The sequence below is a fragment of the Oncorhynchus kisutch genome, linkage group LG2 (genome assembly GCF_002021735.2).
Source record: "Oncorhynchus kisutch isolate 150728-3 linkage group LG2, Okis_V2, whole genome shotgun sequence".
NCBI lineage: Eukaryota > Metazoa > Chordata > Actinopteri > Salmoniformes > Salmonidae > Oncorhynchus > Oncorhynchus kisutch.
Window position 1 is genome coordinate 72,254,774 of NC_034175.2, and position 13,279 is coordinate 72,268,052.

At 38.5% G+C, this 13,279-nt stretch overlaps 1 protein-coding gene across 1 annotated transcript in view; it reads right to left on the reverse strand.

The window, feature by feature from the left end:
• Positions 1-3,352: 3,352 nt before the first annotated feature.
• Positions 3,353-13,279, reverse strand: part of LOC109905305 (glucose-6-phosphate exchanger SLC37A1) — a 29,119-nt gene continuing 19,192 nt past the window's right edge. The window contains exons 15-20 of the mRNA XM_031801189.1: positions 13,191-13,239; positions 12,918-12,991; positions 12,550-12,628; positions 12,282-12,379; positions 10,594-10,670; positions 3,353-4,552 (exon numbers count right to left, since the gene is read on the reverse strand). Coding sequence (XP_031657049.1) covers positions 4,537-4,552; positions 10,594-10,670; positions 12,282-12,379; positions 12,550-12,628; positions 12,918-12,991; positions 13,191-13,239 — 393 coding nt within the window. The 3' untranslated portion in view covers positions 3,353-4,536. The remainder of the gene's footprint in view (positions 4,553-10,593; positions 10,671-12,281; positions 12,380-12,549; positions 12,629-12,917; positions 12,992-13,190; positions 13,240-13,279) is intronic.

Below are 13,279 nucleotides of genomic sequence, written 5' to 3' on the forward strand. Positions count from 1 at the left end.
ATGCAGCGCGACACATCTCCTTTTGCATAGAGTTGATCAGGCTGTTGATTGTGGCCTGTGGAATGTTGTCCCACTCCTCTTCAATGGCTGTGCGAAGTTGCTCTATATTTTGGGCGGGAACTGGAACACGCTGTCGTACACGTCGATCCTTAGCATCCCAAACATGTTCAATGGGTGACATGTCTGATGAGTATTCAGGCCATGGAAGAACTGGGACATTTACAGCTTCCAGGAATTGTATACAGATCCTTGCGACATGGGGCCGCATCATGTTTCACATCATGCTGAAACATGATGCGATGGCGGCGGATGAACGGCACGACAATGGGCCTCAGGATCTCGTAACTGAGATTTATCTGTGATGAGCACACTTCTCCAGCGCTCCAGTTGCCATCGAAGGTGAATATTTGCCCACTGAAGTCAGTTACAACGCTGAACTGCAGTCAGGTTAAGAACCCTGGTGAGGACGACAAGCATGCATTTGATCTTCCCTGAGACCGTTTCTGACAGTTTGTGAATAAATATTTCCGTTGTGCAAACCCACAGATTCATCAGCTGTCTGGGTGGCTGGTCTCAGACAATGCCGCAGGTGAAGAAGCCAGATGTGGAGGTCCTGGGCTGGAATGGTTACACGTGGTTTGCGGTTGTGAGCCGGTTCAACATAATGCCAAATTCTCTAAAATTACATTGGAGGGGGCTTATGGTAGATAAATTAACATTAAATTCTCTGGCAACAGCTCTGGTGGACATTCTTGGAGTCAGCATGCCAATTGCACGCTCCCTCAAAACTTGAGACATTTGTGGCATTGTATTGTGTGAAAAACTGCACATTTCAGTGACCTTTTATTGTTTGCAGCACAAGGTGCACCTGTGTAATGATCCTGCTGTTTAATCAGCTTCTTGATATGCCACACCTGTCAGGTGGATGGTTTATCTTGGAAAAGGAGAAATACTCACTAACATTTATGTAAGCAAATTTGTGCCCAACATTTTAGAGAAATAACCTTTTTGTGCATATGGAAAATGTCTGTGATATTTTATTTCACATGAAACATGGGACCAACACTTTACATGCTGCGTTTATATTTTTGTTCAGTATAAAATTCCAAAACAAAACCGCATGTTCATGCAAGTAATTTGTTTATTGGACAATATGCTCACATTAAATCAATTTATGATTATCATGAAGTATCACTTGTGTGTCCCAATCTATTATTTCACTTTGGTCGTTCAACAACATGATGTACTCATCGTCATAATTTGACAGCACTGAAACATTATGTGAGTTGCAGCGTATAGATGAGCGCATCCGATACAGATTAGGGGAGAGCTATATCAGGGATAGGCTACTGAATATAGACTATTCACGTCGCATTTAGAGCGGCTATTGCGCAGTTTCCTCCCGCATGTTGTTGGAAGACCAAATCGAAAGTTTAAATGAAGTGATGCTTCGTGATATTCATACATTGATTTAACGTGAGCACAAGACTATTTGTCCAAGAAACAAATTACTTGCATGGACACGTGGTTTAGTTTAGCTATTTTTGTTCGTTTGACATTTGGCAACGTGAAACCAACCAGACCTAATGACAAGAATACAATGTAACACAGTCACTCGGACTAGAGCTCAGAACTATGAGAACTCACCATAAGAAACTAGAGATTACTCTGAATGTGTCCAATGTACAGGATTTTCTGAAAATTCTGTTTTTCGATATGCATCAACATGTGCGAATAGTTTCATTGAATTGTTATTATTAATAGTATGATAACTGAGGTTATCCTATATAAAGCAAAACTATCATTGCACCTTTCTTCCTAATTTCTCTCATGCAATATTGGACCTCTTGCAAGGTACATGAAAGGGTGTAGTTGATGATGAAACAGGTTGACACGACATAAAACGGTTGATTGACAGTTTACCTTCTGAATTCTGCCATCGACGTCCAGGTAGATTACTCCGTACACCGACGAAGCTGATCCCATCTCTCTCTTTCCTCCCCTCTAGCCTGTGTCGCCGTCACCTAGGTCGAGGACTCGGAATGTGGGCTACCGCTCCGCTCCGTCGGTGGTCGAGCTGGAACCCCCCCGAGAGCGGTCGGTGCGTCTCTGAATGGGGAAATTAAATTAGCGTTTCAACATCATCTCTCTATCTCTCTCTCCGTCACTTACCTAGCTCTCTCTCATCTCATAAACTCCCTTTCTTCTCCCCCTCCCGTCCGTCTCAGCCTCCCTCAACAATCGCACATACACTGGAGAGCAGGAATTATAGTTTCCCTCTGAGCCAAAACTGCTTGAATCAACGTTGTTTCCATGTAATTTAAACCAAACAATGCCATATGATGACGTTGAATCAATGTGGAAAACCGATTTAGCAAAGTCATCAATTTAAGAGAATTTCGTATTTAAAAATATACTTTTAACCTAAATCCAATGACAGGGTGAAATGTTTGATTGATTTCACGTTGAATTCACGTTAGTTAACAACTCAACCACATGTAGGCCTAAGTCAAAACTAAACGCTGAACTGGCATGTGTGCCCAGTGCGTTTTTTCGCTCTCATCGCCATAGTTACTGGGCCTCCTGAAGGAAGCAGGCGCGGCTGGTACAGGTTTGCCTGCAGGTCGCCCACTCAACCCCCAGAACGCAGGCGATCTGTCTGTCCGCTACGTCCATTCAACTTTTAAAAACACAGGCTAAATTCTACCCTGAGTATGGCTATTAAAATCGTCTATATAAACTGTATTTATTTGTCAAGGAATTAAAAACAAAAGAGAGATAACCAAAGCCAGGAGCAAGCACTGTGAAAAGGGAAGTTTCAAATTGAATTTAGTTTCTTGCGTGGGCACCCGCCTGTGAGATTCACTCGATAACATATCCAGTTTTGCAGACTCGAGTCAGCTCAGATGTTTTGTGATGCATGTCAGATGAGTCATCGACGATCAAAACAACATACTAATTATACCTTCAATAAACACTAATTGAATTTAGCCATATAATCCTGAATAATTACCTTCTGGTTTACTTAGGCACAACATGAGCAGCTAACCACCAGTTATGACTGATTTGTTAAGGGCTGTTAATGTTTATTACAGGACCGTTTCAGAAAATAATAAATCATGTGATTTGTCCTGCGAGAGAGAGATAATGTGTCAGTTCAGTGGAGGACTAGTTGTCAAAAGTGTACAGTTTCTTGTTTACATCTGCCCCCCCCCCACACACACAGCTGAGACAGCAGACCACTCTTCACCCTGACTGGAACACCTTTAGCTTGGTTGACAAAACAACTCAACATTATGCTTCAAAACCAAGATTGAGATATTTTGCTTTGGTTATAGAGGCTTCCAGAAAATTTGGTAATACAGACATGCCATCTTTTTTATTTATTTACCAAGAGGTCATTACAAATCTACAATTGTCACCAAGACCATGTAGCTATAGTAATCAAGTAAGGCTCACACATACGTCACTGAACGAAGCAACTGCCTGACAAACAACAAAAGGCACACAGTATTTCAAGTACTACCACTGAAGAACTTAGATGTTTTATCTTCCTCCACAATGTGCTCCATCTCCACATAAATAAAATGGACATGTTGTTGGATGGGGTCTATTCCACTTCAATTCTGTTTAACACAGGAAGTGAATTGGAATTGACCACAGCCTCTGCATGTGCCATGATGAACATTAAGAATATAAATGATAATAAAAAATAAAAAAAATATGATTATCACCTACATTTCTTCACTCATTTGGCATTTTGTGCTTTTTACACTCTAAAGGGACTTGAGTTAGCAGGCATTAGTCAAAAGGAACACATTCAAAATGTTCACATTGTAGAGGCAGAATAAATGAACTCACTTTTATATGATCATTTAAGGTTTGGGATGATGGTATTTGATATTTTCTACATCTACATAAAACATCATCACTAACGTTTTCAACATTGCACTGCCTAAAGAAAAGCTTATTGAGAAATTATTGATCCTCCTCATCAGTTTGAGTATGAAATTCTACACAAAATGTTACAGTCGTAGGATTGAAGTCACCAAACATAATAAACATCATTTGTTGATCATATACAAATACAACATAGCAGTACCTGCATATACTTCATTTACAGAGAAAATACACCACAGAATAGAATAATATAATGGCAACTTAATTTTTAAAAATAATAATATATTTCATATAAATTATAATGCATTTCCACACAATCTTTGGTTCCATAAGGCAGACCTGACAGTAAAATATATATATATATATATATTTAAGGCCCAGTGTGCTGTAGAACAAGTAAAACAAAAGTTATAGTGGTACGTGCTCAGAGGAACTCTGGATGGCTTGGTTGGTTGCTTATTATCTTGTTACCGAATCTTCAAATCGGCTTTCATTCGGTTCTAAGGAGGTGCTGCTTCACACTAGCTCAGTTCAGTTACTGGACGGAGGTACAGGTTAGTGGCATAAGATGCAGCGTGTGTGTCTGTGCTGAGGGACTGTCTGTTCACTCCTCTGTCTGGAGTTAGTGCAAAGTGCTCAGTGCTCTTTCATCCTACAAGAGAGAAACAGAAAAACAGACTTCGATCAGGGACTATGATTTATTTATTTGCATGAGGTAAAAAAACAAAAAAAACAAGAGATGCTCGTTAAGGCACTTCTCACTTTCAAATATTTATAGAACAAAATCTAAAAAGTATATATAAGAAACAAATAGATTTACAGAAAGAATAAATGAAAACATGATGAACCAGATAAAAAAATTAAAAAAGAGAAAGGAGGTTCAAATTAAATAATAACGATTATGATTATGATTATTATTATTACGGGACAAAGATAGGCAGAAGGTTATTTAATAATAAGGCACGAGGGGGTGTGGTATATGGCCAACATACCACGGTTAAGGCCTGTTCTTAGGCACAACGCAATGTGGAATCTCTTGATACAGCCCTTAGCCGTGGTATATTGGCCATATATCAAACTTAGAGGTACGTTATTGCTACTATAAACTGGTTACCAACGTAATTAGAACAGTAAAAATAAATGATTTGTCATACCCATGGTATATGGTCTGATGTACCATAGCCGTCAGCCAATCAGCTTTCAAGCTCGAACCACTCAGTTAATAATGGGATTTATACAAAGGGTGGGTCTAACCCTGGAGGATTATTGGTTAAAAACACATTCCAGCCCAGTGTCTATTCCACAAGTTACCACCAGCTAAATCTATGATGCTGAAATGGCTATTTACTCTGTTCCATCTCACTGTGCAATGCACTGTCTCATCAGCCCAGCCAGGCAATTAATAAACTTGAGCTCCACTATAAAAAGCATTGAGACATTATCTCCCATTTATTTTAGACTAGCAATTGGTTTACAATAGTGGAGATTTGTATAAACCTTGCTTTCTCACTCTCCCTCTCTATGACATTTGCAACATTGTTTCAATATTGAAATTCGATCTCCAGCTGTGCCATAGTAATGAACGTGTAGGGGTCGGGATTCTGGACAAGACAGACAGGCATGCAGCTTTTCTCAGCCAGTCAAAAATCACGAATCAGCATAATTATTATGGACATATGGCAGAGGTTATTGGGATGAGTCATTGTATGGAATGTCTAGTAGATATTCCTTAATTTTGTATTTTAAGGTGTTGCAGTGCATGAGGTGGTTCCAATAGCTTATATATATATATATATATATATATATATATATATATATATATATAAAAAACACACTAGATGACTAACAGTGGGCGCTGTTTTGAAGCCACTGTTCCTCAATCTTGGTATTCCCCACCATTGTAAAAACATCTATTACATACACCATAATGCACACTTTTAAATTATATTATGTGAGCTAAAGCTAAATGTAAAAAAATCCTTTCTTAAAGTTAAATTCTTTGAGATTACTAACATTATTGTCCCCACTACAGCAAAAACAATACTTAAATCATTGTAATTTTGTCCTTGAAACATTTAATTGAAATACTTGTACAATGCCATGCGTTCACATGGAAGACTGCTCCTACTGTGGAGCGCCAATATGGCCGACAAGTGGATTCAAATGGCCAATACTAAGCACCAGCAATCCAGGGTTTATATACATCATTGGGTGGTCCGGGAGACTGTTCCAAAAAAACAGATGTGATGGAAGATTAGGTCAATCTTGTACGGGAAAAATGGATGTGGAGATCGCTGGCAGTTCTCGTAGAATAATGAGGAACCTTAATCTTGAATTTGAATAGTGTTTGGAAAGAAACGGAGAAGATTCATTTTGATTTGGAATACAAAAACAGACACACTTGAAGATGGTTGACATAAATATTGAGGATTTAAAAAGCGAGGAACTGGCATGACTGTCTGAGTGAGTTGCTATCCTCACAAAACAATTTTGGAGAAGGAAGATGTTATTGAGGTTGTTTTTATAAGTAGTGGCCCAGACTATATTGCAATCTGAGATAAAATAATAGATTAAGGTGTATTAGGCTACAGATTTAAAAATATATTTTCTTGGGATGAGATGTTGAACTCGTCCCATGACACCGATACGATCTTTTTCCTCAATAAGGATACCTAGGAATTTGGTGGATTGAACGCGGGATAGTAGATCATTTAATGTGGATTTCCTCTTGCAATTTGTAAAAAAAAAAAACTAATAAAAAGCATGTAAGATTCTGGCAATTAAGCAGTTTATCTACTTAGCAAGATTAACTCGTGGGATAACACCTTTTCATGCATACGCTAACGTACCTCATCTTCAAATAATATTTTTGCAGGAATCTCCTTGTAAATGATTGTGCCGAAGATTGTATCACCTTATAGTTTTGTGATTTTTATTCGTTTTTATTTCTATTTGAAATTCAGTTTAGTTTCAGTTAGTTTTCAGACTTGATTTACCTGTTCCATTTCAGTTTGATAAAAGCATTTATTATTTAGTCTTTATATGATTTAGTTTCAGTTTTAGTGTTAGGGACAGTATGGGTTGTAGGCCTATAGCAGGGGTACTCCAGTACTTTTTGAGATGGTTTGGTCACACACATTTATTTCCTTGGTGGCAAAGTTCCAGATGGATATTGTCATTTATCGGCATAGTAACAAACCCCCGACACCAAGCAACCCCAACTGTCCACACCCGTCTTGTTTGTTAATGCTAAATTCATGCAATTCAACCAATTTTCCATGTCTTATGTGTGTTCATATGATACTAGAAGTTGAATCCTGACCGAATTCCAAAAAGAAAATAAATGTAATTTAAAAAAATGCCCGTCTCACCTCATCTTTATCCTGAAATTCTTTGTGGGTGCTGTTCAGATGAACTTATAAATTGGTTGGGTGTTTCCACTTTTCATTTTTTTGAACCTTTATTTAACCAGGCAAGTCAGTTAAGAACAAATTCTTATTTTCAATTACGGCGTAAGAACTGCCTTCTTAACCCACTGTTCTACACACGCTGCCATCTTTTGTGCTTTGCCTTTTGCGATCGGCCACTGCTGGTGTTGGGTTTGCTGCCGCCATTGTTCACAGCTATGGTCCGCCACCTCCCTCAGATGTTGTCCCTGTTAGCTACTGATAGCTAGTGACAGTGATGCACAAGCCAGGCCTATTTGAAAGATTTCCATCTACTGTCAGCATTTACCCGCCAGATTCAAAAGCTCACAAACCCCATTAGGGAAAAAAAAGGTTGAAAACCCGATTTGGTTTTAGAACGGGAGAAAAAACAAAACAATTAAACAATGAATTTTTAGTTTGTTTCACGGTGAAATATAATAGTTTCAGTATAGTTTTTCCAAAAGTTTTTAATAATTTTATTTCAGTTCACTAAATAGTTTCCCCAATATTAGTTTCAGTTTTTGATTACTATAATAACCTTGAAGCTTCCAATCATCGTACTAACGCTAATTAGCATTGACTAGCGAAACTTCCATCATAATACGCACAGACATAAAAATGGTATCCACAAGTTCATCTGACTGATTGATCAGTATTTCTGTGACATACAGTGGGGGTCCCGAAACTATTGACACCCTCGATCATAAAGATGAGCAAAAACAATATAAATACAATAAAAATAGAGCTATATTGTATATATTATACTATATTGCTCAAAACACTTTGATAATTATATTATTTTATAGTAATACAGTGGAAGGAAACAGTTTGTGAACCCTTTAGAATTACCTGGATTTCTGCATAAATTGGTCATGTAATTTCAACTTGTCACGCCCTGGTCTTAGTATTTTGTGTTTTCTATATTTATTTGGTCAGGCCAGGGTGTGACATGGGTTTATTTTGGGTTTATATCAACCACGCTGCATTTTGGTCCGACTCTCTTTCGACGGAAGAAAACCGTAACATGTCTGATCTTCATCTAAGTTACAACAATAGACAAACACAGTCTGCTTAAACTAATAACACACAAACAATTATATGTTTTCATGTCTTTATTGAACACACTGTGTAAACATTCACCGTGCAGGTCGGACAAAGTATGTGAACTCCTGAATTTAATAACAGGTTGACCCTCCATTGGCAGCAATAACCTCAAACCAACGTTTTCTGTAGTTGCGGATCAGACCTGCACAACGGTCAGGAGGAATTTTGGACCATTTCTCTTTACAAAACTGGTTCAGTTCCACAATATTCTTGGGATATCTGGTGTGAACCACTCTCTCGAGGTCATGCCACAGCATCTCAATCGGGTTGAGGTCAGGACTCTGACTGGGCCACTCCAGAAGGCATATTTTCTTCTGTCTAATGTTTGTTGTCCTGTTGCATCACCTAACTTCTGTTGAGCTTCAATTGGAGGACAGATAGCCTTACATTCTCCTGCAAAATGTCTTGATAAACTTGGGAATTCATTTTTCTGTCGATGATCGCAAGCTGTCCAGGCCCAGAGGCAGCCCCAAACCTTGATGCTCCCTCCACCATACTTTACAGTTGGGATGATGTTTTGATTTTGGTGTGGCTGTGCCTTTTTTCCTCCACACATAGTGTTGTGTTCCTTGCAAACAACAACACAATTTTAGTTTAATCTGGCCACAGAATATTTTGCCAGTAGCGCTGTGGAACATCCAGGTGCTTTTTTTACAAATGTCAGACAGCAGTGGCTTCTTCTGTGGTGTCCTCCCATGAAAACCATTCTTGTTTAGTGTTTTACGTATTGTAGACTCGTCAACATAGATGTTAGCATCTTCCAGAGATTTCTCTAAGTCTTTAGCTGACACTCTAGAATTCTTCTTAATCTCATTGAGCATTCTGCCATGTTTGCAGGACGGCCACTTCTAGGGAGAGTAGCAACAGTGCTGAACTTTCTCCATATATAGACAATTTGTCTTACCATGGACTGATGAACATCAAGGCTTTTAGAGATAGTTGTGTAACCCTTTCCAGCTTTATTCAAGTCAACAAATCTTAAATCGTAGGTCTTCTGAGATCTCTTTTGTTCGAGGCATGGTTCACATCCGGCAATGCTTCTTGTGAATAACTCAAATGTTGTAAATGTTTTTTTATAGGGCAAGGCAGCTCTAACGAACATCTCCAATCTCATCTCATTGATTGGTCTCCAGTTTAGCTGACTCCTGACTCCAATTAGCTTTTGGAAAAGTCATTAGCCTAGGGGTTCACATACTTTTCCCAACCTACACTGTGAATGTTTTAATGATTTCAATATAGACAAGAAAAATACAATAATTAGTGTGTTATTAGTATTAAGCACACTGTGTTTGTCTATTGTTGTGACTTCGTCAAATTTTAAGTGACATTTACGCAGAAATCCAGGTAATTCCAAAAGGATTCACATACTTGCCACTGTACAATTGCTCAAAGAAAGAGATTTTGTTTAACAAGTAATACATTTTGTCTTCTCTCAAAAAGTTACACGTCAAAATTGACACCTCTAAAGAGTCTTATAAATAAAGTAGTCAAAAGTGAAGTATTTGGTCCGGTTTTCCTAGAGCACAATGACTACAAACTTGTTGGATGCATTTGCAATTCGTTTTCGTTGCGTTTCAGATTATTTTGTGCCCAATAGAAATTAAATGGTAAATAATGTATTGTGTCATTTTGGAGTTACTTTTTTATTATAAATAAGAATATAATACGTTTCTTAACATTTCTACTATAATGTGGATGCTACCATGATTACTGATAATCCTGAATGAATCGTGAATAATGATGATTGAGAAAGTTACAGAAGGTCAAAGATCATACCCCAAAGACATGCTAACCTCTCACTTTGACCAATAACAGAGGAGGATAGCATGTCTTGGTGGTATGATCGTAGAACATAGATCATCAACATAGAACATGATCAGTGGCCTCAATCATGATTATCAAGCCTGGATACCACCCTAATGCCGGGGTGGCAGGGTAGCCTAGTGGTTAGAGTGTTGGACTAGTAACCGGAAGGTTGCAAGTTCAAACCCCCAAGCTGACAAGGTACAAATCTGTCGTTGTGCCCCTGAACAGGCAGTTAACCCACTGTTCCTAGGCCGTCATTGAAAATAAGAATTTGTTCTTAACTGACTTGCCTAGTAAAATAAAGGTAAAATAAAATAAAAGTAGAATATACACCAAACAGAGAGAAGTCACTTACTCTACTGTGGTGCTGCCAGAACGAGGTTTAACCATGTTGGCAGAGGTCAGCTCCTTTGTCACCAGCCGCAGCAACAGCTACAGAGAAAGCACATCCACACACATTAAAACCTCATTCTATGAGATCTACACACATTAAAACCTCATTCTATGAGATCTACACACATTAAAACCTCATTCTATGAGATCTACACACACATTAAAACCTCATTCTATGAGATCTACACACACATTAAAATCTCATTCTATGAGATCTACACACACATTAAAACCTCATTCTATGAGATCTACACACACATTAAAACCTCATTCTATGAGATCTACACACACATTAAAACCTCATTCTATGAGATCTACACACACATTAAAACCTCATTCTATGAGATCTACACACACATTAAAACCTCATTCTATGAGATCTACACACACATTAAAACCTCATTCTATGAGATCTACACACACATTAAAACCTCATTCTATGAGATCTACACACACATTAAAACCTCATTCTATGAGATCTACACACACATTAAAACCTCATTCTATGAGATCTACACACACATTAAAACCTCATTCTATGAGATCTACACACACATTAAAACCTCATTCTATGAGATCTACACACACATTAAAACCTCATTCTATGTGATCTACACACACATTAAAACCTCATTCTATGAGATCTACACACACATTAAAACCTCATTCTATGAGATCTACACACACATTAAAACCTCATTCTATGAGATCTACACACACATTAAAACCTCATTCTATGAGATCTACACACACATTAAAACCTCATTCTATGAGATCTACACACACATTAAAACCTCATTCTATGAGATCTACACACACATTAAAACCTCATTCTATGAGATCTACACACATTAAAACCTCATTCTATGAGATCTACACACACATTAAAACCTCATTCTATGAGATCTACACACACATTAAAACCTCATTCTATGAGATCTACACACACATTAAAACCTCATTCTATGAGATCTACACACACATTAAAACCTCATTCTATGTGATCTACACACACATTAAAACCTCATTCTATGAGATCTACACACACATTAAAACCTCATTCTATGAGATCTACACACACATTAAAACCTCATTCTATGAGATCTACACACACATTAAAACCTCATTCTATGTGATCTACACACACATTAAAACCTCATTCTATGAGATCTACACACACATTAAAATCTCATTCTATGAGATCTACACACACATTAAAACCTCATTCTATGAGATCTACACACACATTAAAACCTCATTCTATGAGATCTACACACACATTAAAACCTCATTCTATGAGATCTACACACACATTAAAACCTCATTCTATGAGATCTACACACACATTAAAACCTCATTCTATGAGATCTACACACACATTAAAACCTCATTCTATGAGATCTACACACACATTAAAACCTCATTCTATGAGATCTACACACATTAAAACCTCATTCTATGAGATCTACACACATTAAAATCTCATTCTATGAGATCTACACACATTAAAACCTCATTCTATGAGATCTACACACATTAAAATCTCATTCTATGAGATCTACACACATTAAAACCTCATTCTATGAGATCTACACACACATTAATGCACATTTCAGGTCAACTATCTAGAAGATTAGCATGCGCACACACCACCAGTGCTAGGAAGTCAGCTGCCATCAGCATATAGAAGACCTGGTTCCATCCCCGTGACGACAACACTCCTGCCAGGAGGGGACCTATCGCTGCACCTGAGAAGAAAACACATCATCCCAGGACAGTTAGTAAGTCACAGAGATAGTCCTATGCTGAATTCGAAAGCAACCCGTGGTCGTTAGCTACCGCCTCGTGGAGCTCATTTATCATGTAGGATCTACTGGTGGGGCTGGAGGTGACCCGGAGAAGAGGGCGAGAGACTAACCTACTGATCCTGTGCCGTCGATGATGGCTGTGACAGTAGAAAGGGCTCTGGAGTTGCCCTTCAGGCTCTTGTGTGTTCCCTGGAGTCAAAAGGTCAAAAGGTCAGAGAGAGGCGGGATTTGAGGTCAGAGAGAGGCGGGATTTGAGGTCAGAGAGAGGCGGGATTTGAGGTCAGAGAGAGGCGGGATTTGAGGTCAGAGAGAGGCGGGATTTGAGGTCAAAGAGAGGCAGGATTTGAGGTCAGAGAGAGGCCCACACACAGGAAATACTGAAATAGTATGGCCACTCAAAGTTTAGGAAGATAAAACTAGGGAGGATTATAAACTGTGTAAAAGAATAGCGAGACAGACTCGCAACACACACACTCACCAGATCAGCAGACACTGCTGTTGTAATAAGGGCATATGGTCCATTCACTAGCCCTCCACACACCAGCAGCATACCTAGGAGGTACACGGCACATCAAAACACCATTCACTTGATGAATGTCAAAACCAACCAAGCTTGTGACATAACACGGTTCACCTGTAAGTCATTGACAGTCAAAATAGCACAGCCAATATCTATATAAGTCAATGGGCTCAGGAGAGGATTCAGTCAATCGCTCAACACAAACTGTAGAATATGAGAATTTATCCCTACCGATGGTGGGTCCCAGTCCAAACTCACTGATCATAGAAAAGCCATAAAGCTGTAACAAAGAACAGAAAACAACAGCTATCAAATACACT